Here is a 20,879-nt window from a genome sequence, read left to right as displayed (position 1 = left end):
TTAGTTAGTCGATCTTCGTAAATAATGACACATAATGTTCGTGGCTAAGCGGAGAAGGCGAATGAATTCCAATACCAACCGCTCTTATCAGCGCTGGTTCGAGTCCCAATAGAAACTTTCTTTTTTGTTTTTTTTTTAATACATTTTATGATTGTAAGTATATTTATTATATAATTGTATTTTCAGAAAATACGTATTTAGTTAAAAAAAATTTCGACAATTAATGTTCAGACATCATTTGTGGCTTGTTTAATGTGTTTGTGTGTGTTTTATTCTTTTATTATTTTAATTTTTGGCACTGTTCTAATAAAAATGTTTGAGAAGTAGTAAGTATAAATTAGTTTAATATTTAAACAAAATATAAATATAAAGTATATTAATTTCGTTTAAATCATATAATAGAAGTATAACTTCTTACGTGCGTACAAAGTACACACACATTCTTTTTTTTTCATATTTTTTTATTTTTTACTTTTTAGTCTTACACTTTTTAAACATTAAAATATATCGTCATGTTTATTAAAATATATGTATAAAACATATATGATGTACAAACATGAAAAGTAGTCGGAATCGGCAAAACATTTGAAACTTCATTGTTTATTTATGAAGCATAACGTAAACACTTAACGTAAAAAGTGAAATTATGTATAGTTCATATAATTAGCTACAATCTGTAGTTGGCTCAAGTTTTTACTTTGTAAAAAACAAGAGAATTTAAGCATTTTCCATTAAAATCGTTTTTTTTTATTTAAACAATTAATAAACACAAACAAAAATTTTTTATTGACTATTCGTGTATTGTTCCCACTAATGCATAGGTATGTCTGCAAATTTTTATTCATTTGCATTGAAGAAAAGGCAGTCAGGATAACGTCTAAAGGTTTGAAACAAACGATTGAACTAAAGAAAAGCGTTTAATAAAAAAGAAGATAAATGGTTATTTGAAAGTTCCATAATACACAAGACAATTATCAAAATCCGCTCTTATTTGTACACTATCACGTCCTTAAAACATTTATATTATAGGTTACATAAATTTTGCATAATTTTATTTCAGGAGTTTTTTTAAGGTAAAGATATTTTGACAAGTTTTAAAAGACCTGGATTAAATATTGGTCCTTTTCAATAACGAGAAATCCGTTTAAAAATTAATGAAAGTTAAAAATGAATTATTTTCTATTTTAGAATATAATATTAGCTTGTTTCCAAAACTATCTTGAAAACTAGAGCTGCTATGAAAAAAAGAAAGACATTTTGGAACTCAGAACACTAAACATACTTAAATCCAATCCTTACTTATCGGGATCAAAATGGCTGCTGGGTTCTCTAACAGATAATTGTTATAAGTTTTTATGAGACAACTGTTATCATCTTTTGATAGACTAAAGACGGCAAGTAACTGGTATCAAACGGAATCATACAATTAAAAACTAAAACCTGTCACAGTACCTTACAAAATAAACAAAAGAAACCAAGAAGAACAAAAAGAAAAAAAAACAAAAAATTCAAAAACACTAATACAAGAAGTATATGTCTGTATAATATGCGATATATGGAGAGAATATTCTTTAAAAAATTAATCATCTTTTCATATGCGTGTTTGGGTTTATATAACATAAGTTTATTAGTGCGGCAGATTCGTGCAATATATTATAAGAATTGCACATTTGGTCCACATAAGAGTCGGTATTTTGTTATCGATGGTATGCGCATTTAATAAGAGCAACAAAGAGACATGTATTTATTATACATTTAAAACGGGTTTGAAGATGTGGGACGGTCGAACGTGGCGGAACTGGGAAGGGTCACCAAAAAATTTCGGGTCGTAGGTAATGGCTTTGTCAGACAGTGTTGCCAAAGTTGGAAATTATCAAAAGAAAATATTAAAATAGAAAAAATAATATATTTAACTTTTTGTAAACAGATATAATAAACAAATTATTTAAAAGAAAAAAACTTAAGTAAAAAAATATTGTTTTCGCCAATTTTAAAAAATGTGAAAACGTTGAATTATATTTCAACGTTTATTTTTTTATTAATTTTTTCTTTTAAATAATTTGGTTAGTACCTACACTATTTGTTAACAAAAATTAATATAATATGTTTTCTACTTTAATTATGCAAGTTTTTCTGTCCCAGAGACTTTGTAAACACAACTTTGCCGTCATAAGATCAGACAGAAGGACAAATGAGGTGTAAGAGTGAAAGCTCTTAACCCAAGGATGTTATTAAAGTGAGAAACTTGATCGAGCAAGTACTATTTTAAAGTCGCCGAAATAGTACAAGCGACATATTATTCGACGCGCCGTAGCAAGATGCTTCCGGTCAGTCAAGTCCGACAAAAAAATAGAATGACAAATGATGTGTCGAATGAGAGCTTATAACCCAAAGATGGCATTAGAAGTAAGACATTTGACCTCGGACTTCCGTTTATAGAGTTACAACCGGGAGTACGGTTTTAATGACGCCGAATTAATACAAGCAATGTATTATTTAACACGCTTTAGCAAGACGAAAACAAATGTATTGTACTATTTCGGTGATTTTAAAACAGTACTTCCGGTTGCAACTGATACCATCTTTGGGTTATAAGATCTAATTTGATACCTTGTCTTCGTATTGCTAAAGCGCATCGAATAATATGTCGCTTGTACTATTTCGGCGGCTTTAAAACACTACTTCCAGTTTCAACTCTGCAACCGGAAGTGTGAAGTCCAATTTCTCAGCTTTAATACCATCCTTAATTCGACACCTCATACTTACTACGTACTACGTGGCGTTACAACCCTTCGTGGGTTTTAGCCCACTCGACAGCATGCCTTCACTATTCTCTGTCTTAGACAATCTCTGTCCAGTTCTCCACGCCCGTAGCTTTCAGGTCTCCTGCTATATTATCTTGCTACCGGAGTTGAGTGTTTTAATAACGTAGGAGTTATATTCGATAGACAGACGGACGGACAGACTTGCACAAAGCCGGAAAAATATAATGGTTTTCGTCTTGCTAAAGCGCGTCCAATAATAAGTCGTTTATAATATTTATTGGGCGACTTTAAAATAGTACTTCAAGTTTCAACTCTAAAACTGGAAGTGCAAGGTCAAATTTCTCACCTTAATAAGATCGTTGGGTAATGAACTTTCATTCGACAGCTCATTTGTCCTGCGTCTTATCTAATGACGGAAAAGTTGTGTTTACAAAGTCTCTGAGAGAGACAGACATGCGTAACTATCCATCAAAGTAGAAAAAAAAATAATACAGTGATGAGCGCGCTAATAACCGGCAAAATAACGCAAAAGATGGAAAACTTAATACGTTGTGAAATAAAAAGAGATGAAACTAGTAGATGTGTAAAATTATCGATAGGAACCTATAAGTTTACATTACATCAGGTACCTACATAGTTTCCCTCCTTTAGACGTCTGTGACAGAAAACATTTAGAATTTTATAAAATTCTCCTGTCACGGTTAGATTTGTTATACTCCTCAGATATGTCTAAAGGTGCGAATCTATGTAATGTTATGTAAATTTATAGGTTCCTATCGATAATTTTACATCTCTATTAGTTTCATCTCTTTTTATTTCACAACGCATTATGCTTTCCATCTTTTGCGTTATTTTGCCGGTACTTAATAGCGCACTCATTACTGTACCTATATTATTTTTTGTGAACAAATAAGTACATCTACTAAACAAATTATTTAAAAGAAAAATATAAGTAAAAAAATAAACGTTGAATTATAATTCAACGTTTTCACATTTTTTTAAAATGGATGAAAACAATATTTTGTTATTTTTAAATAATTTGTTTATTATATCTGTTTACAAAAAGTGAACTATATTATTTTTTCTACTTTAATATTTTCTTTTGATAATTTCCACATTCGGCAACGCTGTCTGACAAAGCCATACCTACAACGCGAAATTTTTTGGTGGCTCTTCCTACTTCGGCCGCCCAATATCTTCTAACCCGTTTTAAATGTATAATAAATGCATGTTTCTTTGTTGCTCTTATTAAAAGCCCATACCATCGATAAGAAAATACCGACTCTGTATACTGCACAAATAAAGGTTCAAATTTAGATATGAGGCCATCTCAGATTTTGCCTTTTACAAAAATGGCGGTCATTCAAAATGGGCGACTATACATATATGACTAATAGCACGATATCTTTTGAATGAAAAGTCCGATTTCAACCAAATTTGGTACGTAGGTTCGTTTTGTGATTTACAAGATCGATGCCATAAACTGGAAGAATCGTTTTACCAGAAGTTTTGTTTTTCCTGGTTTTTTATGTAAAACTATTTTATATTATGTAAATAATTTATTTTCAATTTTTTCACCCTGTATATATTAATTTTTCAAAATGGTAATACCACTATTGAAAAGAGCGTAAGAATATGTTTTAGGAAATATTTTGAACTTTGTAGTTATGTTAATTATAATTACCATTTAATAAATGCATAACGTATCTTCACATGTACCTATATGTGGCAGATTCGTGCAAATATTATAAGAATTATTGTACATTTAATATTAGAGTCATATAATTTGGACAACATATATTACACATACAAAAGTTCAAATTTAGATATGAGGTCATCTCAGATTTTGCCTTTTACAAAAATGGCGAGCATTCAAAATGGCGGCTATACATATGTGACTAATAGCACGATAATTTTTGAACGAAAAGTCCGATTTTAGCCAAATTTGGTATCAAGTTTCTTTTTTTGATGAATAAGATCGAGGTCTTGAACCGGAAGAATCGGTTTACCAGAAGTTGTGTTTTTACTGTTTTTTATGTAAAAATATGTTGTTGTTTTTTTCAATTCTTTCACCCTGTACATATTAATTTTTCAAAAAGGTAATACCGCCATTGAAAATAGTGTAAAAATATTTTTTAGGAAAGATTTTGAACTTTTTAGTTATGTTAATTATTACCATTTAATAAATGCATAACGTATCTTCACATGTACCTATGTGCGGTAAATTCATTTTGAATGCCTGCCATTTTTGTAAAAGACGAAATCTGAGATGGCCTCATATCTAAATTTGAATCTTTGTATGTGTAGTGTGTGTGGTCCAAATTATATGCTTTTACCATTAAATGTACAATAATTCTTATATTGTTTGCCCGAATGCGCCGCACATAGGTTCATAGGTACATGTTGATACGTTATGCATTTATTAATTGGTAATTAATATAACTAAAGAGTTCAAAATATTTCCTAGAAAATATTTTTACGCTCTTTTCAACGTCGGTATTAACTTTTTGAAAAATTAATATACAGGGTGAGTTTTTAGTGCGGGATCGGTCGATAATTCCATTACGGTATAGAATATCGAAAAAAGTTATTTAGAAAAAATGTAGGCAATGATATTCTCCACGCTTGGAAAATATGTCCATTTCTACAGGGTGATCAATAACAGCGTGGTATATCAAACATATATTTTTTTAAATGGGACACCCTATATATTTTTTCATGTTTATATTTCCCTTATAATTCTTGTTCATATAATATAGGGTTTTGCATTATTATACAGAGTATTTAACAAGTTATGACCATTTTTATTTCGAAATCCCTATGAGATTAACACCCTGTATATAAATAAGTAATTCATAGACAATAATTTGTTTTATGTAGTAAGGTAAACAATATACTGTAGTTTTTAAATTAAGTCCAATTGAAATCATTGACGAATGTTTGTATACAGGGTGAACTACAAAACCAAATTACGATTTTCTCTATTTTTTTAAATGGATCACCCTATATTTTATTTTTCAAAAATATTGTATTTATTATACTCTTTCATTTTTATATAGCATTCCCTATATCTAAACTTATTACTTTCGGAGATATTTTTAATTGTCTTCAACTTTCGGGAATACATTCAATTTTTCTAGTAGAAATAAGTTAGTATTGAATGATAATTTAACAAAATTATTTTTATTCAATAAATAACTAACACAAAATATAAACCATAGCAATATGCAATGAATGTATCAATAAATGTGATATTAAGGAATTATCATATTTCCCTAATATACAAGAATCATACAATTCCTACAAAAAAAAATAGGTATCTTGTGTATAATAAAATTACAAGCTTATTTTTATTTAATAAACAACTCACACAAAACATAAATCAAAACAATATACAACTAATTTAATAGTTTTTAGATTATTATATCAAAAGCATTCTAAGCCAAGAAGTTTTTAGTAACACATTCCTAATTGCAGATTGTGACCCGCAGTTATTAATAATATAATTTTCATATTAAATTTCGTTAATATGCATCAAGAAATCCCTACTTTGTTAACACTCAAACTAGGTGATCTATAAATGTTTAAGGTGATATTGTTAGAGATTATGTGATTGGTCCACATTTTTTGACGGTTGAGGTTTTTATACGACGGTGCTCCAGTTCTTCCAAAATTGATTTTTTTCAAGTGGGGCTATATAAAAAACCTTGTATACCAGAAGCATCCAACAACGCTTGATAATATGAAAAATAGAATAAAAGAAGCTTTTAATAATATTGACTTACAAAAATGTTAGAAATGAGGCTCGGTCATTTGAATATCGGTTACAAAATTGCATAGACGTTGAAAGTGGTCATTTTCAACATTTACTTTAGACTTATATCCTTAACATCACACTAGTTGGTACATTCATTAAATTTTGTTATGATTTATTATTTTTTTGTTAGTTATTTATTGAATGGAAATATTTGTTATATTATTACATAATACTTATTTGTTAAGTTATTTATATTTTTAAGAATTGAATGTATTCCCGGCAAATGAAGAAAACTAAAAATATCTCAGAAACTAATAACTTTTCGTTTTTCTAACTAGAAGCGTTCTGGAGGTATTTAAGAAAAACTAGTTCAAAGACGCCATCTTCAAAGACCTCTAGCTCCCTTAGGAAGCATTTTCGGACTAGGTGAATTTGGTTAAATTGTCTTAAAATTATCTAAGGAAACTCCTGTCTTCGTTTGTCGGTAGAGTTTCTGGACACCCTGTATTAACAATAAATGAGTATATCAACCCTTATAATACGCCATTTTAAAGCTGTTTCCATGCTCTCGAAGATGTTTATACTAAAAAGACCGTAAGTTTCACTGTTTTCCATTGATTTGATAAAAAAGGGAAAAGGTCGTTATTTGACACTAAATTGTTTATAAATAAAAATGGCCGCCAGATCCTACGCAGGAAATAGTTACAATTTATTCTTATATGTATTACCTGTCGAAAAAACGCTTCAGTACTCTGGCTGTTGAAGTGTCATGGAAAAAACCTTAATACCCTGGACTATATAGAGTAGAGAAGACCAGTAGAGGGATTTGTCCAATGCAGTATTTCTAAAAGAATAATCTATTGAAGGGGTCAGTTATAGTTTGGGCTAATATAATTTTCAATGCCCGTACTGGTACTGACTTCGAACATCTATGAATTAGGTTTACTCACCATGTCCACAGTCTGAAGTATTTGAAAATTAGCGCAATGAACTATTTTTCCATAGATTGAACAATACAGTGGGCAAAAAATATTACCAAATAATGTTAAATATCACCCTTCCCAGTAAATTGAAAAATATGTAAGTTTCTCGATACTCACCGCGAGGCTTTCTAAGGACTGTATCTGCTTCTGTAATTGGATAGGAAAAGATATTAGAGATCTTTAAAAGGGTAAACCCTGTAGTTGGCTGTATACCTTTGTTAAGACAACGTAGAATGAAGTAAACACTTCTGTTGTATATAGGTATATTATAAATTTATTAAAAAATTTTTTTAAAATTCATCCACAAGGGAGTGGTTGTACAAAACGTTTTCGGTCAAACTGACCATCCTCAGTGTAAACCTGGAAATAAGTGAACCACTTAGATAGAAATGCAAAAGGGTGAAATTTTGACAGTTAAAAAAAGAAAATGTGGTTACTTACGTCCAGTGTACAAGTAATTGAAACTAGCCACTTGAATAGGTGTAAAACCTCAAAATAACATTATTGCTACATTATGAGCTGTATAGTAATCGACAATAAGTCGATGTATTAAGATTAAAAATGTATCACATGTGGATGTATGTCATCCTTGCTCGGAATTAGCACAAGGTTGTGATCAGGTGAGAGGTTAACAACCAACTGATTAGACAGATTGGTGCCTGAAAATTCATGACAAGATGTCAAAGAAGATAGGTGGATTTCTCAAATGTCAACCGAAAAATTTTTGACAATGTGCATTAATATTTAACTTAATTATTCAATTGTGAATATGCAACTATTAAATTTGTTTGATATGAATTCTAAATTGTAAATAAAGGTTAATAAGCTATAATAATATATTCATTAGTGCACCGTAAACAAAAGCAAAATTCTACTCATATGCTGTGACGTCATAGACTGTTTGTCTACTGTATAGGACTGATAATAATTATATTAATTTGAGCAAAGTTATAATGAATGAATATTATTGAAAATTATATAGAAAATTTTTAAAATTTTTTTATCAAAATATGATATTTTAATAGAGTAGCAGCTGTAGAATTGGAAGAAATGCCAATAGGGAATGGTCGGTTGCATATGTTTCAGGGAACCAACGAATATAATGAGAAAATACCAATCTATAGATCTGTAATGTGAATTATTGGAGGTATTAAAGGAAATGATATTAAAAGAGGGAAGTGGAATTGAAAAAATGTATGTACATATCTTAATCAAGAAATCTTCTCTAAAAATATTTTGTTATGACTGAATGTAAAAAGTTTGTCCCATATAGAACTATTGAAAATCTAAATTTAGAAAAATTATTAAAAAAGGTGATAAGGTAAGTTGCCTATGTTCAGTGGACAAATAAATGAAATATAATTACTGTTTTGAAATTAAATTGTGTGAATTGTTAAATGGATAAAGACTGATATTAAATTAGGAAAACTGCGCTGAAAGAAATGTACATGTTTTGATCAAAGAAGAAAATTAATTTTGATTGTAAGCTCTAAATGTAAAAAGAATATGTCACATATTAAACTATTGAAATTCTAGATTGAATATTGTATTGACCAAAGTTGGTATAAAGTAAATTTATTAAATGTTGATAGCTGAGATTTATTTTTTAATTTGAATCTAAATGAAAAATAGAGTGAATCAATTAAAATGTTGGAAATTCAACAAAATTTTTGGTTATTGTCTATATTAGAATGTCATATCCGAAAAGATCAAGGGTTCCATGGTGTGATTTTGATATAATGAGAAAATGATTTTGTTAAGTGAAAATAATTAAAGAATGAGATGGAATGAGAATCCATCTCATTCTTTAATTATTTTCACTTAACAAAATCATTTTCTCATTATATCAAAATCACACCATGGAACCCTTGATCTTTTCGGATATGACATTCTAATATAGACAATAACCAAAAATTTTGTTGAATTTCCAACATTTTAATTGATTCACTCTATTTTTCATTTAGATTCAAATTAAAAAATAAATCTCAGCTATCAACATTTAATAAATTTACTTTATACCAACTTTGGTCAATACAATATTCAATCTAGAATTTCAATAGTTTAATATGTGACATATTCTTTTTACATTTAGAGCTTACAATCAAAATTAATTTTCTTCTTTGATCAAAACATGTACATTTCTTTCAGCGCAGTTTTCCTAATTTAATATCAGTCTTTATCCATTTAACAATTCACACAATTTAATTTCAAAACAGTAATTATATTTCATTTATTTGTCCACTGAACATAGGCAACTTACCTTATCACCTTTTTTAATAATTTTTCTAAATTTAGATTTTCAATAGTTCTATATGGGACAAACTTTTTACATTCAGTCATAACAAAATATTTTTAGAGAAGATTTCTTGATTAAGATATGTACATACATTTTTTCAATTCCACTTCCCTCTTTTAATATCATTTCCTTTAATACCTCCAATAATTCACATTACAGATCTATAGATTGGTATTTTCTCATTATATTCGTTGGTTCCCTGAAACATATGCAACCGACCATTCCCTATTGGCATTTCTTCCAATTCTACAGCTGCTACTCTATTAAAATATCATATTTTGATAAAAAAATTTTAAAAATTTTCTATATAATTTTCAATAATATTCATTCATTATAACTTTGCTCAAATTAATATAATTATTATCAGTCCTATACAGTAGACAAACAGTCTATGACGTCACAGCATATGAGTAGAATTTTGCTTTTGTTTACGGTGCACTAATGAATATATTATTATAGCTTATTAACCTTTATTTACAATTTAGAATTCATATCAAACAAATTTAATAGTTGCATATTCACAATTGAATAATTAAGTTAAATATTAATGCACATTGTCAAAAATTTTTCGGTTGACATTTGAGAAATCCACCTATCTTCTTTGACATCTTGTCATGAATTTTCAGGCACCAATCTGTCTAATCAGTTGGTTGTTAACCTCTCACCTGATCACAACCTTGTGCTAATTCCGAGCAAGGATGACATACATCCACATGTGATACATTTTTAATCTTAATACATCGACTTATTGTCGATTACTATACAGCTCATAATGTAGCAATAATGTTATTTTGAGGTTTTACACCTATTCAAGTGGCTAGTTTCAATTACTTGTACACTGGACGTAAGTAACCACATTTTCTTTTTTTAACTGTCAAAATTTCACCCTTTTGCATTTCTATCTAAGTGGTTCACTTATTTCCAGGTTTACACTGAGGATGGTCAGTTTGACCGAAAACGTTTTGTACAACCACTCCCTTGTGGATGAATTTTAAAAAAATTTTTTAATAAATTTATAATATACCTATATACAACAGAAGTGTTTACTTCATTCTACGTTATATTAGAGATGTTCAGAAAAAACGATAATGATTATTTGAAGTTTGGTTGTATTCAGCAACTAGGCATTAATGTGGCTCCACGATCATTGCGCCCTGTACGTGGGAAAACACTATGCTACGAAGCTATGAAACTCTCAAAGTTAGTGCAAAAAATAAAAATGAAATACTTTTTTCACATTATTTTCTTTTATCGTATAGTCCAGAAATGGACTATACCTATATATCTGGACTAGTAATGATTAACCCTTAAACGCCCAAGGGTGGGTAAAAAATGTCCACCTTGCGTATTCCCTTGTAACATGTTTATTGCGTGTTTAAAAATTAAAAAAAAATTATTTATCGTTAAAAAGACAGCCCTGTATCGAATGTTAATTTGGTTTTACCGATATTTTTAAAAATAAAAGTAGCATCTTGAGTTAAATATGGGTGGGCATAAAAAATATACCCTTGGTAAAACTTGTTCCTAAAGGTTTCTATATAATTTCTCGTTGGTAGGAAGATAACCCATATAATTATCGACGTATCATTAAATAATCTACATAATTATCCGCCAATGAGGAGGCTGAAAGGAAGAATGTGGAGAAATTCGACAAATCTGAATTATTGGCTTTTACTGGTATGTTAATTTCGATGTACACTGTAATTTTGTTGTAAGGTTTGTAAATTGTTTATATTAATATTTTAGAAGATGCTGTGTTTATTAAGCATAAGATTCTTAAGTTTAATCCATTTCCATCAACTCTCAATAAATATATTGGCTACTTTCGAGGTGGACATTTTTTACCCACCCTTGGGCGTACATGGAACCTAAAAAAGGTTGGGCGTTTAAGGGTTAAGCCAACTTAAAGTACCTAATCATTCATATGATCATTTCTTTTGTTATATTTTTAAAACGTAATAGTGTCGTAAATATGACTTTTTAAGAGGAAAGGTACGTGAGAATTAAATTGTCTACAATTATTGTTAAAAGAGCAACCAATTTAAAGTTGTGCAGTGCCCCTTTTGTGGACCAAAGTGTCCTGCTGGTAGTCTATATCTCAGGGTTGCCACATCCCCACATCTCTACATTCAGAATCTGTGTTGACAGTGACTTGGGTAGACAATAGTGCACATAAACATTCGAAATATTTATGGTAGCTTAGTAAGCAATATTGTAGCTTAAGAATGTTGTTTCTATTTATGTTCTAGTTTGTTAAATCTATTTGTATTTTTTCTCTTAATAAATTCTCAGTAACTTTGGATAGCTTTTTGAACCGTCACTGTTTAAGACATACCTAAATTACAGGTAAGAGTTCAATTTAACCTTTAACTACCCGCGCATCAAGTTATAATATAACTACACGCGTGGCGTACTTTATACGCCACAAGAAAATACACTTAAAAACAGCGGATTTTTTTTTTTTTTTTAAATACACTTAGTTATTTGTTATAAACCTTATTCGGCATCAGTAAATACTTGGAGTTCCTTCTCAGTAAGCCAATTGGGATTTATAACTGGAATCATGGAATAACTGGATTCCCTGATAAATAAAATTGCTAATAAAATTTTTTTTAAATGTGATTTTTTACAGGAGAAAAAGTATTGTTTATAAAGAAAAATATATTTTGTGGCATAATGACTAAAAAACAATTGAAATATGTACTTATATTACTACTTATATTAATATAATTGTGGCGTATATTGTCCACCACCGGAAACAACAAATAATAAACTGTAAATTACGATCTTCCCAGAACGCCGATTATAACGAAACTAAAACCAAATTGTAAAGCACATTCCAGTGATAGGTTAGAGAGATAAACAAGGTCAAAAATTAAATTTTTAAATATATTTGCAGTAGAATTCTTATATCTGGCGTACAAAATACGCCAGCGCGTGTAGTTAAAGGTTAAAGTTGTGTAGTACCCCTTTTGTGTACCACAGTGTCAGAAGTGTTTCGCACCATATCCGGGCAGCCTAGATCTCAGGGTTGCCACATCCCCACATCTCTACATTCAGAATCTGTGTTCACAGTGATTTGGGTGGACAATAGTGCACATAGACATTCGAAAGATTTATGGTAACTAGTAAGTAATATTGTAGCTCTAGGATTTTGTTTCTATTTATGTTCTAGTTTGTTGGATCTATTTGTATTTTCTCTCTTAGTCAATTATTATAGTACCATTGGATAGCCTTTGGAACCGTTAGTGTTTAAGACATTCCTAAATTATAGGTAAGAGTTCTCATATTTGTATATAGCAACCTATCGCACCCTCAGTAGTATAATGGCTCAACTCAAAATTTGTGTTAATTGTGATTTTGAATGATATGGGCACAAAATGAAATTCTCTACCGGTTAGCATTGACAGAGGGAGAAAAAGAACATGAATGGTTGGGTAAATATATTTATGCCTCTCTCACACTCTCCCCGGCCACCTCTGGTTTTTACTGCTACAAGAGAGCAATCAGTAACATATCTTTCTATGATGAAAATCATGGTTAGTTTGTGTTTTAACATTCTGTATTATACAGAATAGTTTTTAGTTGAGCCGTTATGTTATGCAAAATACAAGTAAATAAATGGGTCTAATTCATAATAGATCGTTATTTTGCATAAACAGTGACAGGGCATTAATAGTATAAGGGATCAAACTTTTTTTGTACTATATGGGACTAACTTGAAAGTATTTTTTTCAATTACATGTAATTAATGGAATCTATTCATACAACAATAAAATATAATTCATGAAGAAGTTTTTTGGAAAATTTTAAGTCAAAATATACAATAGGAAAAAAGTTATGTTACTTCATAGACAAGCGGCACACCCCAAAAAACGCTTATATCTCGAGATCCTGACCACCGTGTGGTGAATGGCTAATTTTGATCATACTTTATGATTTTGATATCAAAAATTCGTTTTTTTGCTCTTCTTAAGAATTTTGCATTTCGCGGTTGCGTCATTCTTCTTCTAAACCGGCGAATTTGTCCTCAAACAACTTCTTGGACATTTTCTATATATGCTTAGGGTTATAAGTTTTATAGTGGGGAGAAAGGTCAAAAAACAGATTAATAATAGCATAGGAATGTTAAAATCATAATAAATTGTATGAATAAAATAATAATAAATTGTATGATAGAAAAGTAAGCCTAACTTTTGTTTTTATTGTATCCCTATGAGCATTCGAGAATCTGGTCAAGTTTGGAGCGCTGTAAAACCTATATAAATAAATACTCTATAGTGAAAATTGTTCGCTCAAAAACACTCTACAAAATTGCTGTTATTTTATTTTAAAATGAACTGAAAAAAAGTTATAACCGCCAAAAAGAAACTTGTTAAAAATTTTTAACATATTTTTGTTTATATCTTTTTTGTTGGTCACTTGACGATAAAAAGTAATAGAAACAAAATTGTAGAAAATTTAATTTTCTACATTTTATATTTAATATGTTATTAGATTTTCCGTAGGGTTGGTAGTTTACGAGATACCGCGAAACCCCTTTGCACCCCATTTCCAAGATGGCGGCCGGGGGACAAGGGTGGCGACCCCAAAAACTTAAACTTAAGCTTCTACTGACCCCCCCTACACATTAAAGAAATAAAATTGACTCCTCTAACAAATGCAAGGTATGGCTTAAAAAATGTAACATTTTAATGGATTAATTTATAGTGCAATTATCAAATAACAAATCTGCCAAATTTCACATTTATAACTTAAATAATAAGCATGTTATTGGAAAAATAGCTATAATTTTGGAAACCAGAATCTTTAAACGCCATTTCCCAAAAATCTACTTTTTTGAATTGTGCCTTTATATTACTGAGGGTGCGTTGTTTTACACTTTCTTTCGTTTTAGGACATTCTTCATGTTTGTCCTATTGTGTAGATTTTATTTTATTCATTTTATCTACACATGTCATAGCTAACTTTTTCTGCTCTCAATGTTTTTTAGAATTCGATGATTATTTACAACACCCTGTATCAATAAAAAAAAAAATAAAACTAACATTCAAGAAGGTTAGAAAGTTTTAACTCCGGTTTAGCAATAATTTTTCTCGATTCTGTAAATAAACTAACACGTTATCAAGATTCAAATAGTTACCGGACCGTTAATAGATTTTTATAATGTTCAACATCCGGGTCAAAAATTTCAGGTGTTTTATCGACCATTAGTGTCATGTATTGGCGCCTCGCGTTTTACCTTTTTTAATTAAACAATTCCAAAAATGATTTATCTTAATTGATGTCTTATTGAGTTTTCGGATCGGAGATTGCAAGGTGATCCGGTATCCGGATGGATATCCTAAAAGTATTTTGTTTTTGTTTAAGATATGCGAGCGGCTGAGGAGATGTGAAGGTTATCTTTGCATGCTATCTCAATGTTTTTTTAACTATTTACTCATACTTCTTGTGAAAGTAGGTAGAACCTCTGATTGATCTGATCATTATTCACAGAGGCGGTAAAAGGGATTGTATTTTCAATTTTTTCTGTTGATTATGTCACCGACAAGTATGTAGTCATTAAAAATAATTAAGGTTGGTTTTAGTCAATAATAAGAAATGACAAATAAATCTATAATCAATCACATTCTGTATACACTTTATGAACTATATTATAAAGCATCGTTGAATTCAACATTGATGCAAAAGGAAAAACAGAAAGAAAAATACACTTATCTTTATCCATGGAATAGATGTTAATTGGACCGCGTTATGCATAACTCGACTAAGCGCCAAATTCAAGTTTTTTGGAATAATGCTGCCATCTATCAAGTAATGACGTTACCTATTTGGGAAAAAATCACCAAAGCCTAGAAATCTGTATTTTGGAAAATATTTTACTTTTAGCTAAACGCCAAATCGACTAAATGTCTGTAAACATTTGACAATACCCGACTAAGTGACTTAGATTTAGCATAATAAGACTATGCGACATAATATTGGCGCTTGGTCGCCTTATGCAAAAACGGAAATCGGCGGGATTTTGGCAGCATTGTTTCCGTCTTGTTAATTTGTTAATTCAGTTCAGTCTGTTGAGCAATATAAAAAGTGTCGCATTATATTTTTTATAAAAGTTGTGTTTAAAAGTGTAAAAAAGCGTGTACTAAATATGTTGCAGAGGACTGCTCTAATTTTAAACCGTGCTCGAGAAATAACAAACGAGGAGAAGGTAAGTTATTTTGTATTGTAAAAATTACCAGACATTATTTTTGAGGTGTAAATTAAAAACTTAAATTTTTACAGTAGTTTTGTTTATCTTTATTTACTTTATTTATAGGAAGAAGGTATTCGGCAAGAAACAAGTTCGCTTCAGACTTATACCAACTTAGAACCGTTACAGGAAGTTGATTTTAACTCAGCAACAGATATTAGTGAGGTATGTTATTATAAGTTTTAATGTTTAACTAAGTTTTGTTAATTTTTACTTATTGTTATTTATAGAAAGAAAGTACTCATACAGCAGCTGTTTCCCCAAAGACTTACAGCGATTTACAAACGGTTCGGGAAGTGGAATTTAATCTAAAATTACCAGACATAATTTATGAGGTATAAAAAACCAAATAAATAGCAGATTTCTAAATTTTTATTTACTTTATTTGTAGGAAGGAAGTAATTCGGATGGATATTCAAACAAGGAAAATGAAATAGGTGACGTAAGAGTAATGGATGATAATCAAAATCAAGAAGAAGACCGACAGTCGGGTCGGAAAGAATATCGTCAAGATTTAAATTTTGTCAACAGAGATATTAATGAAGATAACAATATAGTAGAGATGGAGCAATCCGATAAAGGAGAAAATGATGGGGAAAAGAATGGCGTAAAATCTAAAGAAAAAAAATATCAGGGCCGTCCAAAAAAAGGGAGAAAGAGAAAGTTCCCTAGTCAGAATAGAGAAATCCGCAAAAAACACTGCATTCAAAATAAATCATACTTTACACAAAAAGGAGAAATGAAACTAAAAAAAGAGTTTCGTCAGTATTTGTGCAAATGCGACTGTCTATCGAAAGTTGGCAATGAAAATGCTAAACAAGAATACGACAAATTTTATGAAGTAAGTTCGCATGATGCTCAACGTGCCTTAATTTGCGCCATGGTTCAAGAAGGTCCAATAAAAAGAAAAAGAAAACAAAATTCTACTAAAAAAATGCACTCCAGGGTGTACAATATTAATGGCCACGTAGTTTACAAAACATTTCTGTTGCAAACCCTAAGAATTTCGAGTGCAAAAGTGGATAATGCCTTAAAATCAAAAAAAAGGATAGAAGGAGTTAAAGACTTAAGAGGAAGAGCAGGCGGAAAAAATAAAATATCAGAAGAACGATTGCAAGAAATATTAGAACATATTGAACAATTTCCAAAATATAAGTCTCATTATGCAAGGGAAAAAACAAGTTCAATGTACTTACGAGCAGACACTACATTGCCCATTATGTACGATTTGTACAAGCAGCAAGTTAATAATTCACCTGTGTCGTTTTCGAAGTACAATAGTATATTGTGCAACAAGTGCAGAAAGATACCAATTTCTCATGAGTTTGAAAAGTTGCGGTACGAGCGCAAGCGAGTGCCGCAATTCAAACGAGTGAGAAATTATCTTTCTGCACGTGTTTCACACTATACTTTTTCTACAAGCACAGTTTTTCCTAAAAATAAAAATCACAATTTCCAAACGACGATTAATTATAATAGGTACCTATGTGATAAATTTTAAACTGTATTTAATTAATACCTACTAATCAATTTAAATTCCTTATACCTAAATAAATTGCACAGAAATCAGTTAAAAAATTAATGCACTGCCTTAATTTGTTTAAATTTAAACAATTATTACACATTATCGACATTATATTTATGCAGTCACGGATTTACACAAAACCTACTTCATTCGACGTCTCTTGCACAGGTTGCTAAATCCTTATTGGTTATTTGATAATTATAAAATGTTTAATAAGAATAGAATTGTAAAATAAAACAGTTTTAACATCCATAATTTAGTTTCTATGCTATAGTTAAGTATAATAATTGTCTTATAGGTTATATATTTGTCTAAAGTTTAACCACGGATGTAAACAGAATATAACGTTACTCAGAATGCGGTAGTCCACGGATGTAAACAGAATATAACGTTACTCAGAATGAGGTAGTCAACTGTGCAGAAAAGAACTTTGCGGCACAGAAACGTCACTTTGCGGCACAGAAACGTCACTTTTCTGCACACTAATGTCAAATATCTTATACTGTGAGAAAATATCAAGTTTGCTAACATAAAACCGTGCAGAAAAGTGCACTTTGAATAGTGGTTGTAGAAAAAAACGTTTTTTTAACTCATTTTAATTTCAGAAGAAAACCACTGAAAAAAGACACTTGTAACCTTTGTGACAAATTAGAAATTCTAATAAACAACAGCGCCACAGAAGAACAAGTTAAATATAAAACTGAGAGAGATAACCACATCGATTCCGCTGAAGAAGCAAGACAAGCTTTAAATGCAGACAGAAAGCGTGCAAAATTTGACGAACAACTTGAAGTATTGTGTTTTGATATGGAAAAAACACTGCCTCTTCCCCGTATACCTACAAATGTAGTTTTTTACAAACGCCAACTTTGGCTTTATAATCTAGGTATACATACAGCTAAACATAATAAAGGCCATTGTTATGTGTGGTTAGAAGGCGAAGCCGGCAGAGGGGCCCAAGAAGTTGGCTCTTGTTTATTTAGACATGTGTTGAAAGCTAGAGATATGGAGGCATGTAAACATTTAATTTTGTGGTCGGACAGCTGTGGAGGGCAGAACCGAAACATTAAAATAGTTTTGATGTTAAATGCCATTTTTGATGTGCATCCTTTACTGGAAAGAATCACTTTACGTTTCCTTACATCTGGCCATAGTTTTTTGCCAAATGATACAGATTTTGGTGACATTGAATGCGCCTTAAAATTCCAACAAAGAATGTATTCACCGGTAGACTACATGAATGTAATGAGTTCGTGCCGAAAAAAAAATCCTCTAATCGTTCACAAAATGAAGAAGGAACACTTTTTCGGTACTTGTAATTTGGAAAAAAGAGTCGTCAATAGAAAAGTGGATATCTTTAATAATAAAATTAATTGGCTTAAATTCAAAGAGATTGAACTCAGAAAAGAATGCCGCGAAAAACTTTTTGTTAAATATTCTTTCCACGAAGAAGCTCATGAGATAAGTCTACAAAAGAAACGAGGAAGACCATCATCAGAACTTTATCAAAATTTTAAAGAATCACTTGTGCTGCTATGGCCAGATGGGAAGCCAATACCAGATAAAAAACTTGAGGATCTAAAATTTTTGCTTAGCCTTATTCCAAAAGATGCCAAAGAGTTTTACAAAAAATTGACTGGTGATCCAAATATGGAAGATGATATAGATGGGTTAAATGGACCTCTTGATTTTGATCTTGAAGATGATGAACTTTAGTAAGGTCTTATACCAATTTTGTTTTTATATCAGACTACAGTTTTATAAGATAGTAACTATCTTATGATACAACACTGTTGTTATGTTTAGTTTTGCAATGTAGTTTTGTCATAAAACAATAAAAATATTCTATAAACCACATGTTTTAATTCGCATAAACCTCCCAAGCGACAGTTTTGTTTAGTAAACGACTTATGCAAATTATTAAAATGTTAATAACGAAAAAAGCAATACGCGACCAAACGCCATTTTTGTCTATATCAGCTAAAATATAATTTTAAAACTTTAAATAATAATACAACAAAATTCATTTTACCGTTTTTAAAAATATATCTAAAAATCAAATTTTTAAAATGTTAAATAGATTTTTCAGAACGCCATAAACTTAAATTCATTTTTCTCAAAAAGGTAAAAGTGGCGCTTGGTCGAGTTATGCATAACGCGGTCCAATTCTAAGGGAAAATAAAAGACAACCGTAAATATGTATTTCTGAATATTATATGATGGCTTGGTGCAACCAAATTAGAAAAGGAGCAAGTTAACTTGGGAAATAATAACTACAGGGGCAATACTTCCAGTTTGGGACAATAATGTTAGAAGACCCCAAGGACCAAAGGGTAACGAATAGCACATCCATAGGCAAAAGCTGCAGCCTACCTGAGGAGATGAATGCCAACAGTTTAAAACGTTTAAAACGAATAGAAAGAAAATCGTTTCTATTTGCAATGCGACCAGTATGTAAAGATAATGGTCCCGTATACAATATGTGGAGCAGTTACAGCAGCGTGGAGCGCCAACGTAGTGGATACGTGCCTTTACATTCAACACCGAATTTGTATGTCGAATAGAGAGTAATAAAAGAGAAAAATAATAAATATCTTTTTTTCTCTTGGGGCACATATAAATACTTTTAACGTGTTTGCTGGACACATATACAAGGTAAGTCTAATTAAATCCACAAGGAAAGAAAAGTTTTCCTGTAGTTGGCTGTATACCATCAATCACAAAAATTGGAATAAATCCTTTGTAAAAGGTATAAAATTTATTAAAATCCCTAAAGGGCTACATCAGAACAAAACGTTTTCGATTTTATTACAAAATCATCATCAGTGTAAGACCTAAAAGTAAGTATAACCTATTTTATTAATGTAAAATTGATATTTAAATTCTGACTAAGGTTTAAAACAAGTGGTTATACTCACAGTCTGGATGCTAGCTGAGCCACCAAAGAAATATAGGGGTAATAACCCTTCAAATATAAAATGTATGCTTTACAGATGCATATTTACTTAAAATGCCTTGTGATGGGCAAAAGGCAACAGGAATAATGCCCTAAGGTAAGGTATTTAAATTCTCAACATGTGGGATGCAAAAAAATTTGAGTTTACATTTCAAACCACTTGTTTTAAACCTTAGTCAGAATTTAAATATCAATTTTACATTAATAAAATAGGTTATACTTACTTTTAGGTCTTACACTGATGATGATTTTGTAATAAAATCGAAAACGTTTTGTTCTGATGTAGCCCTTTAGGGATTTTAATAAATTTTATACCTTTTACAAAGGATTTATTCCAATTTTTG

General features: G+C 30.5%; 1 protein-coding gene across 3 annotated transcripts in view; it reads right to left on the bottom strand.

Annotated features, from left to right (window-relative positions):
• Positions 1 to 20,879, bottom strand: part of LOC114329052 (probable ribonuclease ZC3H12C) — a 184,130-nt gene that overhangs the window by 100,067 nt on the left and 63,184 nt on the right. The window contains exon 2 of one of the 3 annotated variants that reach the window (XM_028278067.2): positions 7,623 to 7,652. The exons of the other annotated variants lie outside the window; for them this stretch is intronic. Coding sequence (XP_028133868.1) covers positions 7,623 to 7,652 — 30 coding nt within the window. The remainder of the gene's footprint in view (positions 1 to 7,622; positions 7,653 to 20,879) is intronic. 3 annotated transcript variants of the gene reach the window in all.

The sequence above is a fragment of the Diabrotica virgifera genome, chromosome 7 (genome assembly GCF_917563875.1).
Source record: "Diabrotica virgifera virgifera chromosome 7, PGI_DIABVI_V3a".
NCBI lineage: Eukaryota > Metazoa > Arthropoda > Insecta > Coleoptera > Chrysomelidae > Diabrotica > Diabrotica virgifera.
This window is presented reverse-complemented; position numbering and strand designations above follow the sequence as displayed.